The sequence below is a fragment of the Salvelinus alpinus genome, chromosome 22 (genome assembly GCF_045679555.1).
Source record: "Salvelinus alpinus chromosome 22, SLU_Salpinus.1, whole genome shotgun sequence".
Taxonomy (NCBI): domain Eukaryota; kingdom Metazoa; phylum Chordata; class Actinopteri; order Salmoniformes; family Salmonidae; genus Salvelinus; species Salvelinus alpinus.
In genome coordinates, this window is record NC_092107.1 from 192,502 (window position 1) to 205,599 (window position 13,098).

General features: G+C 40.8%; 1 protein-coding gene across 8 annotated transcripts in view; it reads right to left on the reverse strand.

Annotated features, from left to right (window-relative positions):
* atm (ATM serine/threonine kinase) overlaps positions 1 to 13,098 on the reverse strand; it is a 57,493-nt gene that overhangs the window by 11,534 nt on the left and 32,861 nt on the right. For all 8 annotated transcript variants that reach the window (XR_011669762.1, XR_011669763.1, XR_011669761.1 and 5 more), the window contains 7 exons: positions 12,168 to 12,284; positions 11,697 to 11,846; positions 11,438 to 11,603; positions 11,221 to 11,307; positions 11,000 to 11,114; positions 10,827 to 10,890; positions 10,547 to 10,695 (listed from right to left, as the gene is read on the reverse strand). Coding sequence is in view for 4 of the 8 variants with exons in the window: in XM_071358448.1 (XP_071214549.1) it covers positions 10,547 to 10,695; positions 10,827 to 10,890; positions 11,000 to 11,114; positions 11,221 to 11,307; positions 11,438 to 11,603; positions 11,697 to 11,846; positions 12,168 to 12,284 (848 nt within the window). In the remaining 4 variants the exon portion in view is untranslated. The remainder of the gene's footprint in view (positions 1 to 10,546; positions 10,696 to 10,826; positions 10,891 to 10,999; positions 11,115 to 11,220; positions 11,308 to 11,437; positions 11,604 to 11,696; positions 11,847 to 12,167; positions 12,285 to 13,098) is intronic.

Below are 13,098 nucleotides of genomic sequence, written 5' to 3' on the forward strand. Positions count from 1 at the left end.
AATATTTGTATGTTTGAGGAATTTTTAAATATGAGATTTCTGTTTGAATTTGGCGCCCTGCACTTTCACTGGCTGTTGTCAAATCGATCCCGTTAAGAAGTTAACTATTGTGTGTGTGTTCTACTGAGGATGGGCCTCTATGAGATAACACTGACAGAGGAGATTTACGATGTCTTTGGGTGATAAAACCTAAAGAGCATTCCAGAGAACATGAGCTAATGGTTCTGTTCTATACCGTACCAGGAAGAGATGGTTCCAGTTTGGAGCAGGAGGGCCAGACACTGGTCTATACAATGAAAACTGTTGACATAGCAGTTGCTGTCTGCTATGTATTATAGATATCTTTTATACAAATCTTAACCTTGTGACAATTTTATGTATCTGTTGTTCGTCATGTAGGTTGAGAGGGGTGTATCTTGGCTATAAAAGATCTTTGTACTTTTGTGTTGTCACTCTCAACGGTTCATTAGAAATAGGGAATCCGGGGGACAAAATGGCGCCGTAGAGAGAACACTGTGTTTTAGCGAGCTCCCGTGGCATTCGTAAATTTATATTTTTACATTAATCTCCTGGCTTGAAAAAGTGGTAGAATTGGCTAAATAAGTTATTCTACAATGAGTCTTGACGGCTATTTCTCAAAAATCTCCGACAACATGCCCAACAGAACTACTAAGAACTCGACCAAAACCACCATCCCTGTAGATGTGCAGGAAGAGCTAGCTTACGTTAGCGAAGCTAACACCATTGCGGATCCAGGCACAATGGACCTGGCGATTCAAAAGATGACGGATAACATTACTAAAGTGATCGATGTTAAGATAAGAACGGTCTTGGAAGCAATAGCAGGCCATTCAGCTGAATTACAGAGGGTTGTCAAATGTGTTGATGAGGCAGAAGGAAGAATTGCTACAGTGGAAACTTCAACTACATCTATGGACACTAAGATAAAAGCACTTGAGAAACAGGTGCGCGAAATGGCGGAGCACATTGACGACTTGGATAATCGAGGATGCAGATGCAATATTCGTGTTGTGGGACTCCCGGAAAATTCTGAAGGGACACGTTCAGTAATTGTCTTTGAGGAATGGATCCCTGACTACCTACAAATGGACATTAAGGCTGGTCGTGTGAAGCTGGACAGAGCCCATCGCTCTCAAGCACCGATACCCGGTCCCAACCAGCGCCCACGGCCAGTAGTTATAAAGTTCCTTCACCGACAAGCAGCGCGTTATGGATGCGGCTAGAAACATCGGCTCTGACGGTAGTCAACGTAAAGGTCCAAAAGTCTCATTCTTCAATGATTATTCCACAGCGGTTGTACGAAGACACAAAGGGTTTGATGAGGCGAAGGCTCGACTCAAGAGAATGAAGAAGATGGGACTACTCACTGCTGTATCCAGCCACATTGAAGATTATGGTCAACGGATCGCCTAAAAAAACTCTACACACCTGAAGAGGCTGCTGCGTTTATTGACTCTCTCGGGTAAATAACTTTAAGCTGCACCTCCGCAGCATTGGATAACTTTTAAAAAATTTGAATCTGATCATGAAACAGTGGTGTGAGTTCTCACGTGCTCCGGTTCAGTAATATTCGTATCTTTATTATTTTTCTTGCTAAAGTAACTGCCGCTATAGCTCAGGCTGAGATATGTGTGAATCTATATTGGTGCCCAGGCTTGGTTTTAGGTGGAAGAGCCTCAATCTTCTTCTATTGATTTTCATTTCCATATATTAAAAGGATGAGGCTATTGAGTGGCAATGCAGACTTAAGAGTCTGTTGAAAGTTGAAATCCCCTGCATGTTAGCTAGTGGGAAAACCCCCTTTTGGATCTTTACATGTTTAATTTTTGGGTTTAGTATAGTTCGAGTTCAGGGTTCATATCGTTTGTTTATGCTCGGTGAGATAGAAGAGAGTTCAACACATGGAAAAAGGTACCACCCCACTTTTACAGTAGGATTCAGTCTGGATATTGAATGGTCAAAGTGCAATGGCAGGTAACAGACTGCGTGTATGTACATGGAACATTAGAGGGAGCCATAACCCCATTAAAAGGAAGAAGGTACTGTCTTTTTTGAAAAAAGAAAATATTGATATTGCCCTGTTGCAAGAAACTAATTTGGATGATAAGGAGCATCTGAAATTACAACAAGGGGGGTTTGGTCAAGTGTTTTTCTCATCATTTACATCCAGAAGTAGAGGTGTAGCAATTCTTGTGAAAAAGAACTTAAGGTCTTGAATTGTGTGAAAGATACATTTGGTCGCTTTGTTATAATTAATGGTACTTTACAAGGGCAGAACATCTCCATAATGAATATTTACTTCCCCCCCTGCCCACCCCCCTGATTTCCTCACTAAGGTATTTCTAGACTTTTCAGAATTAAAACTCAGACACTGCAGTGGTTGGAGGAGATTTTAATTGTTTGTTGAACCCCCTTATTGATAAGTTTCCCAGCGGTATAGCTTCACTCTCTCCTCGAGCTAAGTCACTTAAAGCTATTTGTGATGATCTGGGGTATGCTGATGTTTGGAGAACTTTTCACCCCTCCAACAGAGTTCACTTTTTTCTCTGCACCTCATGGATGTCAGACTAGAATAGATTACTTTTTTATGCCCAGGACGTCTTTGCAGTCTGTTTTATCCGCTAGGATAGGAAGCATAGTCATATCTGATCATGCGGAGGTGATCCTGGACATAAAACTCAACGGGGCATTCAATCTGTCAAGACATTGGAGGTTGAATACAATCATCCTTAAAGACCATACATTCACATCATATTTTATTACAGAGTTTAAAGCATTTTTCTCTATTAACTTTTACTTGGTACTCATCCCGGATCCGGGAGCACCCCCCACAGTAAAAAAGCTGACTAGCATAGCCTAGCATAGCGTCACAAGTAAATACTAGCATCTAAATATCATTAAATCACAAGTCCAAGACACCAGATGAAAGATACAGATCTTGTGAATCCAGCCATCATTTCTGATTTTTAAAATGTTTTACAGGGAAGACACAATATGTAAATCTATTAGCTAACCACGTTAGCAAAAGACACCAGTTTTTTTACTCCACCAGTTTTTTACTCCATCAGTAGCTATCACTAATTCGACTAAATAAAGATATATATAGCCACTAACCAAGAAACAACTTCATAAGATGACAGTCTGATAACATATTTATGGTATAGCATATGTTTTTTTAGAAAAATGTGCATTTTTCAGGTATAAATCACAGTTCTACATTGCAGCTGCAATCTGAAATAGCGTTGGAAGCAGCCGGAATAATTACAGAGACCGACGTCAATTACCAAAATACTCATCCTAAAACATTTCTGAAAAATACACAGCCTACAGCAATTGAAAGACATAGATCTTGTGAATCCAGACAATATTTCAGATTTTCTAAGTGTTTTACAGGGAAGACACAATATGTAAATCTATTAGCTAACCACGATAGCAAAAGACACCACTTTTTTTCTCCAGCATTTTTTTCCTGCATCAGTAGCTATCACTAATTCGACTAAATAAAGATATATATAGCCACTAACCAAGAAACAACTTCATAAGATGACAGTCTGATAACATATTTATGGTATAGCATATGTTTTTTTAGAAAAATGTGCATATTTCAGGTATAAATCACAGTTCTACATTGCAGCTGCAATCTGAAATAGCGTTGGAAGCAGCCGGAATAATTACAGAGACCGACGTCAATTACCAAAATACTCATCCTAAAACATTTCTGAAAAATACACAGCATACAGCAATTGAAAGACACAGATCTTGTGAATCCAGACAATATTTCAGATTTTCTTAGTGTTTTACAGCGAAAACACAATATATCGTTATATTAGCATACCACATGAGCTAACATCACCCCAGCATTGAATCAAGGCAAAAGGGGCGATAACGTTATCGCCACCAAAATATATACATTTTTTCACTAACCTTCTCAGAATTCTTCAGGTGACAGTCCTGTAACATCATATTACACAATGCATATAGAGTTTGTTCGAAAATGTGCATATTTAGCATCACAAATCGTGGTTATGTAATCTGTCAAAACACGGCATGCATTCTGGCCGGCGCCATCTTGGAAAGGCACCTAAGTTTACGATTATTTATCGATTAGATTGACTAAAGAAATACAGGTTGGACAGCTAATGAAAGATGCATTGGTTATTAATGCAACCGCTGATTTAGATTTTTAAAATTTACGTTACTAGACATACATTGTGAGTTACAGCCAGACTAGTGCCTCAAAAAATGGCCGACAACTGCGTTTACATTTTTCCACATAAATACGGAATAAAATCATAAATAGCTCTTACTTTTGGACGAGCTTCCATCAGTATCTTGGGCAATGTGTCCTTTGTCCAAAAGAATCGTTGCTTTGTTGTAAAACGACCTCTTCAACTTCGGAACTGGCAGCTAACGATAGCTACACGGCACACACATGTCCAAATCCTCAAACGCAATACTAAGGAAATTCCGAAAAATAGCAATATACTCGCATAAACTGATATAAATTGGTTTCAAATAACTTCGTTATGATGTTTCTAACACCTATATCGAATTAAATCACAGACGGATATATCTTTGGTCAATAACGAGAGCTTTTGAGCATGCCATTCTGATGTCCTCTCTTGCGCCTTGGCGAGCGTCGAAAAGAAGGGACATCTCACTCCATTGCCTTTTATAAACTCTGAGAAACACGTAGAGACACCATTCCACTTCTCATTGGTTACTGACATCCAGGGGAAGGCGGGTGCAGTTCATTTCGATCCATAGGGCACACACAGAGTTTTAAACTGATCCGAGATCAGAGACTATTTTTCAGACCTTCGCATGTCCTGTCATGACTTTCGCTGTAGAAAGAGTTCTGGTTCACCCACAGACATAATTCAAACGGTTTTAGAAACTAGAGATTGTTTTCTATCCAATAGTAATAATAATATGCATATTGTACGAGCAAGAATTGAGTACGAGGCAGTTTAATTTGGAAATGTAAAAAAATAAATAGTGCTAACAACTCCCCCTATTGACAAAAGGTTAACTCTCAATCAACAGATAACCCCTCGCTCCTTTGGGAAACCTGTAAAGCGTACGCCAGGGGTCTGATTATGTCATACACAGCCACTAAGAGGCGGAAAAAGCGTGAAAAGCAAAAAACGTTAGAGGGTGAATTAGGAACTAAAGAGAAGGACTATATTAAAACTCCCACTCCTGCCCTATTAAAGGAAATATCAGTTCTTAGATCAACGTTGGACTCTCTCCTAACACAGGACGCTGAAAAGAAAATTTGATTTGTCAGGCAAAAGCTATATGAACATGGCGATAAGCCAGGAAAGTACTTGGCGTACCTAGCTAAAAAGAGAGCTGACTCACAGTCAATTGCTACTATTACTGATTCGGATGGCAATCATTTATATGAAAATAAATTGATAAATGACTAATTTAAAGACATTTTATGCAAACCTTTATGCCTCAGAACTGCCAAATGATGCACCCAAATTAATGGAGAACTTATTTTCTAAGATTAAGCTCCCTACTATCTCCGAAGAACAGAGGTCTCACCTTAATGCTCCTATTACCGAGGAAGAGATAATGTTCGCAATTAAGAATCTGCAAAATGGTAAGGCCCCAGGACCAGACCGGTTTTGTAGTGAGTTCTATAAAGAGTTCCATGGCCTGATCCTTGAGCCATTGCGTGATATGTTTAACCACTAATTTTCAAATGACCAGCTCCCTCAAACGCTGAGAGAAGCCAACATATCACTTATTCTCAAAAAGGGAAAATGTCCAGAGTCTTGTTCCTCGTACAGACCAATTTCCCCTCTGAATGTGGATAGAAAATTGCTTTCTAAAATTCTAGCCACAAGATTAGAGTACTCACTGCCACTAATTGTGAAAGGAGACCAAACTTGCTTCATTAAGGGCCGTAAGTCATGGAACAATGTCAGGCGGCTTCTTAATGTAATTCAAGCCTACCAACAAAGTGCTATGGATGGTCTTGTGCTCTCCCTAAATGCTGAGAAGGCATTTGATCGTGTGGAGTGGTCTTACCTATTCTTTGCTCTAAATAAATTTGGTCTAGGGGACAACTTTATAAAATGGGTGAAAGTTTTATATGATGATCCTCAGGCTGCTGTCCTTACTAATGGGCTAAGGTCAAATAGCTTCTCTATATACAGAGGTACCAGACAGGGCTGTCCTTTGTCCCCTCTCCTATTTACACTCGTTATGGAACCACTGGCCGAGGCCATCAGGGTAACGCCTGCTATACAGGGGCTGCTCATTGGTGATGTTCAACATAAAATAAGCTTGTATGCTGATGTTGTCCTGATATTCGTCTCTAGTCCCAAGACTTCAACTACATCTCTTATTAATATTATTGAATTATTCAGTGAATTCTCAGGCTACAAGATTAACTTAACTAAATCAGAGGCTATGCCACTTGGTAACCTTCACTTCGTACCTAATACTTCTCCCCCCTTCCCTTTTAAATGGTCTCCCTCAGGTTTTACGTATCTGGGCATATTTGTAACTCCTAAATTCCAGCAAATGTACAAAGCTAATTTTGTTCCCTTGTTTGATACAATAAGACAGGATCTGGAGCGCTGGAACTCTCTCCCGATTTCTTGGTTGGGTAGAATATCCCTCTTGAAAATGAACGTTTTACCTAGACTACTTTACCCAATCCAAATGATCCCAGTATTACTCTCCAATAAGGTAATAAAGGATGTAAATGCATGGCTAAGTTCCTTTATATGGAGTAAACGCAAGCCAAGACTTAATTAAGATGGCAATATTGCAGCTGCCAAGTTCTATGGGTGTCTTGGATCTGCCCAATATCAGGTTCTATCAGTGGTGTGCCCACCTATGTTATATTTCTGACTGGATCACAAACGATGACTCCTCTATTTGGTTAGACATTGAGACTTCTCTTTCAAAATACCCCTTACAGGATCTTTTATTTTTCAGAAGTTTCAAGTCTGTAGAAGATCACTGCAATAATCCTATTACACTTAACACACTCAAAGTATGGAGGTCAGTTCAACGCTTCCTGGGAAGGTCCAAACTAACCTCTGCTCTTACCCCAATTCTTAACAACCCAGATTTTGGTCCAGGATTGCTGGATGCTGGCTTTAACTTTTGGCTTAATAAGGGCATACATAAATACATACATAAAGGACTTATTTGCTGATAAGATTTTATTGTCATTTGAGCAGATGGTCGAGAAATATCGACTCCCAAAGCAGGACTTTTTCCGCTTCCTACAAGTAAGACCTTATATTGTGAAGAGCACCACCTTAATTGGTAACCCTGATATGTCTGTCATTGAAAGAATGCTTTTTTTTCCCACAAAGGAAAATGTCTGTAAGTCTGTTTTATGATGCTTTAAGGTCCTTTTCTGCTGTCGATACACAGAGGGTGAAACAAGTGTGGGAGAAAGAATTGTCTATTACTATTGACGAAGAGATGTGGGAGGACATTTGGAGATATGCAAAAACAATATCTATATGTAATCGTACTAGAGCAATCCAATTAAGAATAATACACAGATTGCATATATCCCCAAATCGCAGACATGCTTTTAGCCCCTCTTCCTCTTCTCCCCAGTGTCTTAAATGCAAAACTGATACAGGCACCCTAACACATTTTTTATGGTCATGTACCAAAATACAAAGATACTGCTCTGGTGTTCTGCAAGAAATTGAAAAGATCCTAGGTGTTGATCTAGAATTGGACCCAGTTTCTTTACTGTTGGGTCTCCCTAGTAGGCATTAGAGGTCGACCGATTATGATTTTTCAACGCCGATACCGATACCGATTATTGGAGGACCAAAAAAGCCGATACCGACAAAATCGGCCGATTGTTTTATATATTTTTTATTTGTAATAATGACAATTACAACAATACTGAATGAACACTTATTTTAACTTAATATAATACATCAATAAAATCAATGTAGCCTCAAATAAATAATGAAACATGTTCAATTTGGTTTAACCTCTCTTGGGCACGTGAGACGGTAGCGTCCCACCTCTTTAACAGCCAGTGAAACTGCTGGGCGCCAAATTCAAATACAGAAATACTCATTATAAAAATTCAGAAAACAAAACATATTTTACATAGGTTTAAAGCTTGTGAATCCAACCACGGTGTCAGATTTAAAAAATGCTTTACGGCGAAAGCATACCTTACGATTATTTGAGAACATAGCCCACTAGACAAATCATTACAAACAGAGCCAGCCAGGCAGAACAGTTACACAATTTAGAAAGAGAGATACAATTAATCCCTTACCTTTGATGATCTTCATATGGTTGCACTCAGAAGACATTCATTTACTCAATAAATGTTCTTTTTGTTCGATAAAGTCTCTTTATACGCAAAAAAATCCGTTTTGTTTGCGCGTTTTCTTCAGTAATCCACAGGCTCAAACGCAGTCAAAACAGGAAGACAAAAAATCCAAATTGTATCCGTAAAGTTCATAGAAACATGTCAAACGATGTTTATATTCAATCCTCAGGTTGTTTTTAACCTAAATAATCGATAATATTTCAACCGGACAATAACGTCATCAATTTAAAAGTTAAACAAGAAACGCACTCTCTCGGTCTTGCGCAGGAAAAAGCTCTGTGACACGGCAGGGTCCACTCATTCAGACTGCTCGTACTTCTTCATTTTTCAGAATACAGGCCTGAAACAATTTATGAAGACTGTTGAAATCTAGTGGAAGGCATAGAAACTGCAATTTGAGTCCTAAGTCAATGGATACTGTATTGGCATTGAATAGAAAACTACAAAACCAAAAGAAAATACTACTTCCTGAATGGAAGGTTTTCGCCTGCCAAATCAGTTCTGTTATACTCACAGACACCATTTTAACAGTTTTGGAAACTTTAGAGTGTTTTCTATCCTAATCTACCAGTTATATGCATATCATATACAGTGGGGCAAAAAAGTATTTAGTCAGCCACCAATTGTGCAAGTTCTCCCACTTAAAAAGATGAGAGAGGCCTGTAATTTTCATCATAGGTACACTTCAACTATGACAGACAAAATGAGAAAAAAAATCCAGAAAACCACATTGTAGGATTTTTAATGAATTTATTTGCAAATTATGGTGGAAAATAAGTATTTGGTCACCTACAAACAAGCAAGATTTCTGGCTCTCACAGACCTGTAACTTCTTCTTTAAGAGGCTCCTCTGTCCTCCACTCGTTACCTGTATTAATGGCACCTGTTTGAACTTGTTATCAGTATAAAAGACACCTGTCCACAACCTCAAACAGTCACACTCCAAACTCCACATGTCCCTGTGCCCAAGGAAGCAAAGATAACCTGCCTAAGTGATTACCACCCCGTAGCACTCATGTCGGTAGCCATGAAGTGCTTTGAAAGACTGGTCATGGCTCACATCAACAGCATCATCCCGGATACCCTAGACCCACTCCAATTTGCATACCGCCCCAACAGATACACAGATGACACAATTTGAAACGCACTCCATACTGCTCTTTCCCACCTGTCCACAAGGAACACCTATGTGAGAATGCTGTTCATTGAATACAGCTCAGCGTTCAACACCATAGTGTCCAAAAAGCTCATCACAAAGCTAAGGACCCTGGGACTAAACACCTCCCTCTGCAACTGGATCCTGGACTTCCTGACGGGCCACCCCCAGGTGGTAAGTGTAGGCAACAACACGTCTGCCACGCTGATCCTCAACACTGGGGCTCGTCAGGGGTGTGTGATTAGTCCCCTCCTGTACTCCCTGTTCACCCACGACTGCGTTGCCAAACACGACTCCAACACCATCTTTAAGTTTGCTGATGACACAACAGTGGTAGGCCTGATCACCGACAACAACGTGACAACCCATAGGGAGGAGGTCAGTGACAACATCCTCTCCCTCACTGTGAGCAAGACAAAGGAGCTGATTGTGGACTACAGGAAAAGGCGGGCCGAACAGGTCCCCATTAACATCGACGGGGCTGTAGTGGAGCGGGTCGAGAGTGTGTCCACATCACCAATGAACTATCATGGTTCAAACACACCAAGACAGTCGTGAAGAGGGCACGACAACGCCTTTTAACCCTCAGGAGACTGACAAGATTTGGCATGGGTCCCCAGATAGTCACTTTACCCCTACCTGCATGTACAAATTACCTCGACTAACCTGTACCCCCGCACATTGACTATGTACCGGTACCACCTCTATATAGCCCCGTTATTGTTATTTTATTGTGTTACTTTTTATTCGTTTTTACTTTAGTTTATTTGGTCAATATTTTCTTAACTCTTTCTTGAACTGCATTGTTAGTTAAGGGTTTGTAAGTAAGTATGTCACTAAGTTGTATTAGGCGCATGTGACAAATAAAGTTTGATTTGATGTTTCAAAAGCATGTGGAGGGTTTGGTGAGTAACATCAGGACTGAGACAGGACTGAGAGTGTGCTCTCAGGCATATAATTCCACTTGATGGTATACTAGTAGGCAGAGACCCCTGATGTGGGGGGTTTATAGTACTGAAGAGTACCTGGACTTGCGGTGGGCCTCCAGGATGTCTCCCCCCAGTGTAGAGTTGAGCGTGGCCTGGAGCTCAGCCTGCTCATCATGCTGCTGCTGCAGGTAGAAGGCCTTGAGAGGGTTCATGGTCCAGTCAAACAGAGGGTCGTACAGCAGTACCTACACCACAGGGCAAAGGAATAGCAGGAGTTATCACATAAACATGTAATGAACATACACTCCAAGCTCACATACAGACATTGAGTGAATGTGAACAGTATTTGTGTGTGTGTATATGTTTGTGTTTATACCTCTACAATAGTCAGCAAGGACTCTTGTGAACTCCTCATGACCTCCATGGTCTTCTCACAGCATCTGAATGGTAGAGATGAACACAGTAAAAATTATATCCTGATAAAAAAAATGTTTTGCTTGAATAAAATCCATCCAGATCTATCTGCATTGGGTCTCGTTGTCTGCTCACCTTCTGAAAACGCCCTCCACCCCCGTTATGCCCATTCCATCCACAATATCTCTGGATAGCCTGAAGGGAACAGTCTCAGGAGTTGGGAGAATCTTGCCCTGTTCAAACGCTACACCTGAAGAGAGATAAACGCATTACACCAAATACCTAACCCAAAATGTTCTCAAGACACATTCCTCAAATGTTAACTCAGACACAGCTATTATGAGTATCCTCCTTACCCAAATCAATATGCACCAGTTCAGCTGTCTGTTCGTCTATAAGGATGTTCTGAATGTGCCTATCCCCCAGTCCAACAATGTAGCCCACTGAGGAGAACAAACACAGAAACAAAGGAAGAATGTGTTGAAGTACATCAGATGAATAGCCCCAAAACATTGTGTAGGTATGGTAATGATTGTATTGTGTTGTGGAGAGCAGAGGTGATGGTGTTTGTACCGATGGAGGAAGTGGCCACACTGCGAGTGTAGGCCAGCCGTTTTTCCAGCCACACTGCCGGGTCCAGGAATCGCTCCATGCAGAAGTACCGGAAGACAGGGCGGAAGTTCTGACACACCTCACTGAAAGCCTGGGTCTTCCCATCGGAACCAAGCCTCTGAGACTCCTACAGTAAAAACAATATGTTACTACGAAATTACAGTACTACACAATTCAGCCATCAAGGGACTAAGAATAAATGAGTCAAAGTGAGACTCACCATCATCTTTTTCCGGCAGGTTATGCTGGTCCAGTCTTGGGGGCAGAAGCGTGTGTGAGCGCCCTTTTGTGGGTCTATGAGGAAATCCCCTATAGGGACGGTCCCCGAGCACCATTCTAGAACCCCACTACGCTGGGAGAAGGGCACCACCTGGGGGCAGAGACAGGGGCCTCAATCACTCCCATCCACCAAAATTGATAACAGCTCCTTAAGAATATGTATATGTATTTTTACATATAACATAACAATGATATGATGAGGAATAGTCAACTGAGTAATTTAACAGAACCTTGTCTCTTGTGGATCTATGTCTGTGAAATGTTAAGTTGTCTATTGTGTAAGTAGATTAAAAATAAATAAAAAATCGTACCCCCCGCCCAACCCAAAACAGAAACTCTTCTACAGAGCAATTTACAGTACCGGCAAATGTATTTAAATAAGTTGAGCTGTGAGACTGGGGCAGTGAGTGACCTTGTAGCGTCGGATGTTGAGTTTCCTCTTGCGTGTCTCAGTGTTGCGCTGCAGCAGCATAGAACACATGTGGAACACCTGCTGCATCACAGCATCCTGCCGCAGGTCATCCTGGCCCTGAGGATACAGAGGGGCAAAGGTCACAGGTGGTAACAAACTACATAATATCAAAATAAAACACTACACCGGAACTGACCAATTCTCTATAGAGTTTGTGTGATGGGTGCACTGCCACATGCTATGTTGAGTGAATTTGCCAAAAAAGAACATCAGAAAACGGTCTAATATACCAAATATTTTTTCCCAGGACCATCAGGTAAGTATTTCAAGACTGATTCCTTCTTGGCATTTTCCATGAGCTAATCTGTTATTTCATCATGAAACTCCAACATCTTGACTGTGCATTTATTAGACTGGGAGTGACAAGTTTTCCAGCAAATAAACAAAATGTGAACAGTTCCCTAAAGAACACACTCATGAGGAACAAAGCACTGGATAGTGTTTATTTGTTAGACTAGAAACATAGGGGATCAATAATTACCCTCAGGCCAACATGGAAAATAACTGAACCCACAACAGAACCTCAAGTCCTCTATTGTCTTTGACATGGCTTAGGTACACAAGGCAGTGGATTTCCCTTCAAAGGGTCGGGAAATGCTTTGAATCTCCTGACCCCTCCTGTCTCAGCCTCCAGTATTTATGCTGCATTAGTTTATGTGTCGGGGGGCTAGGGTCAGTTTGTTATATCTGGAGTACTTCTCCTGTCTTATCCGGTTTCCTGTGTGAATTTAAGTATGCTCTCTCTAATTCTCTCTTTCTTTCTCTCTCTCGGAGGACCTGAGCCCTAGGACCATGCCTCAGGACGACCTGACATGATGACTCCTTGCTGTCCCCAGTCCACCTGGCCGTGCTGCTGCTCCAGTTTCAACTG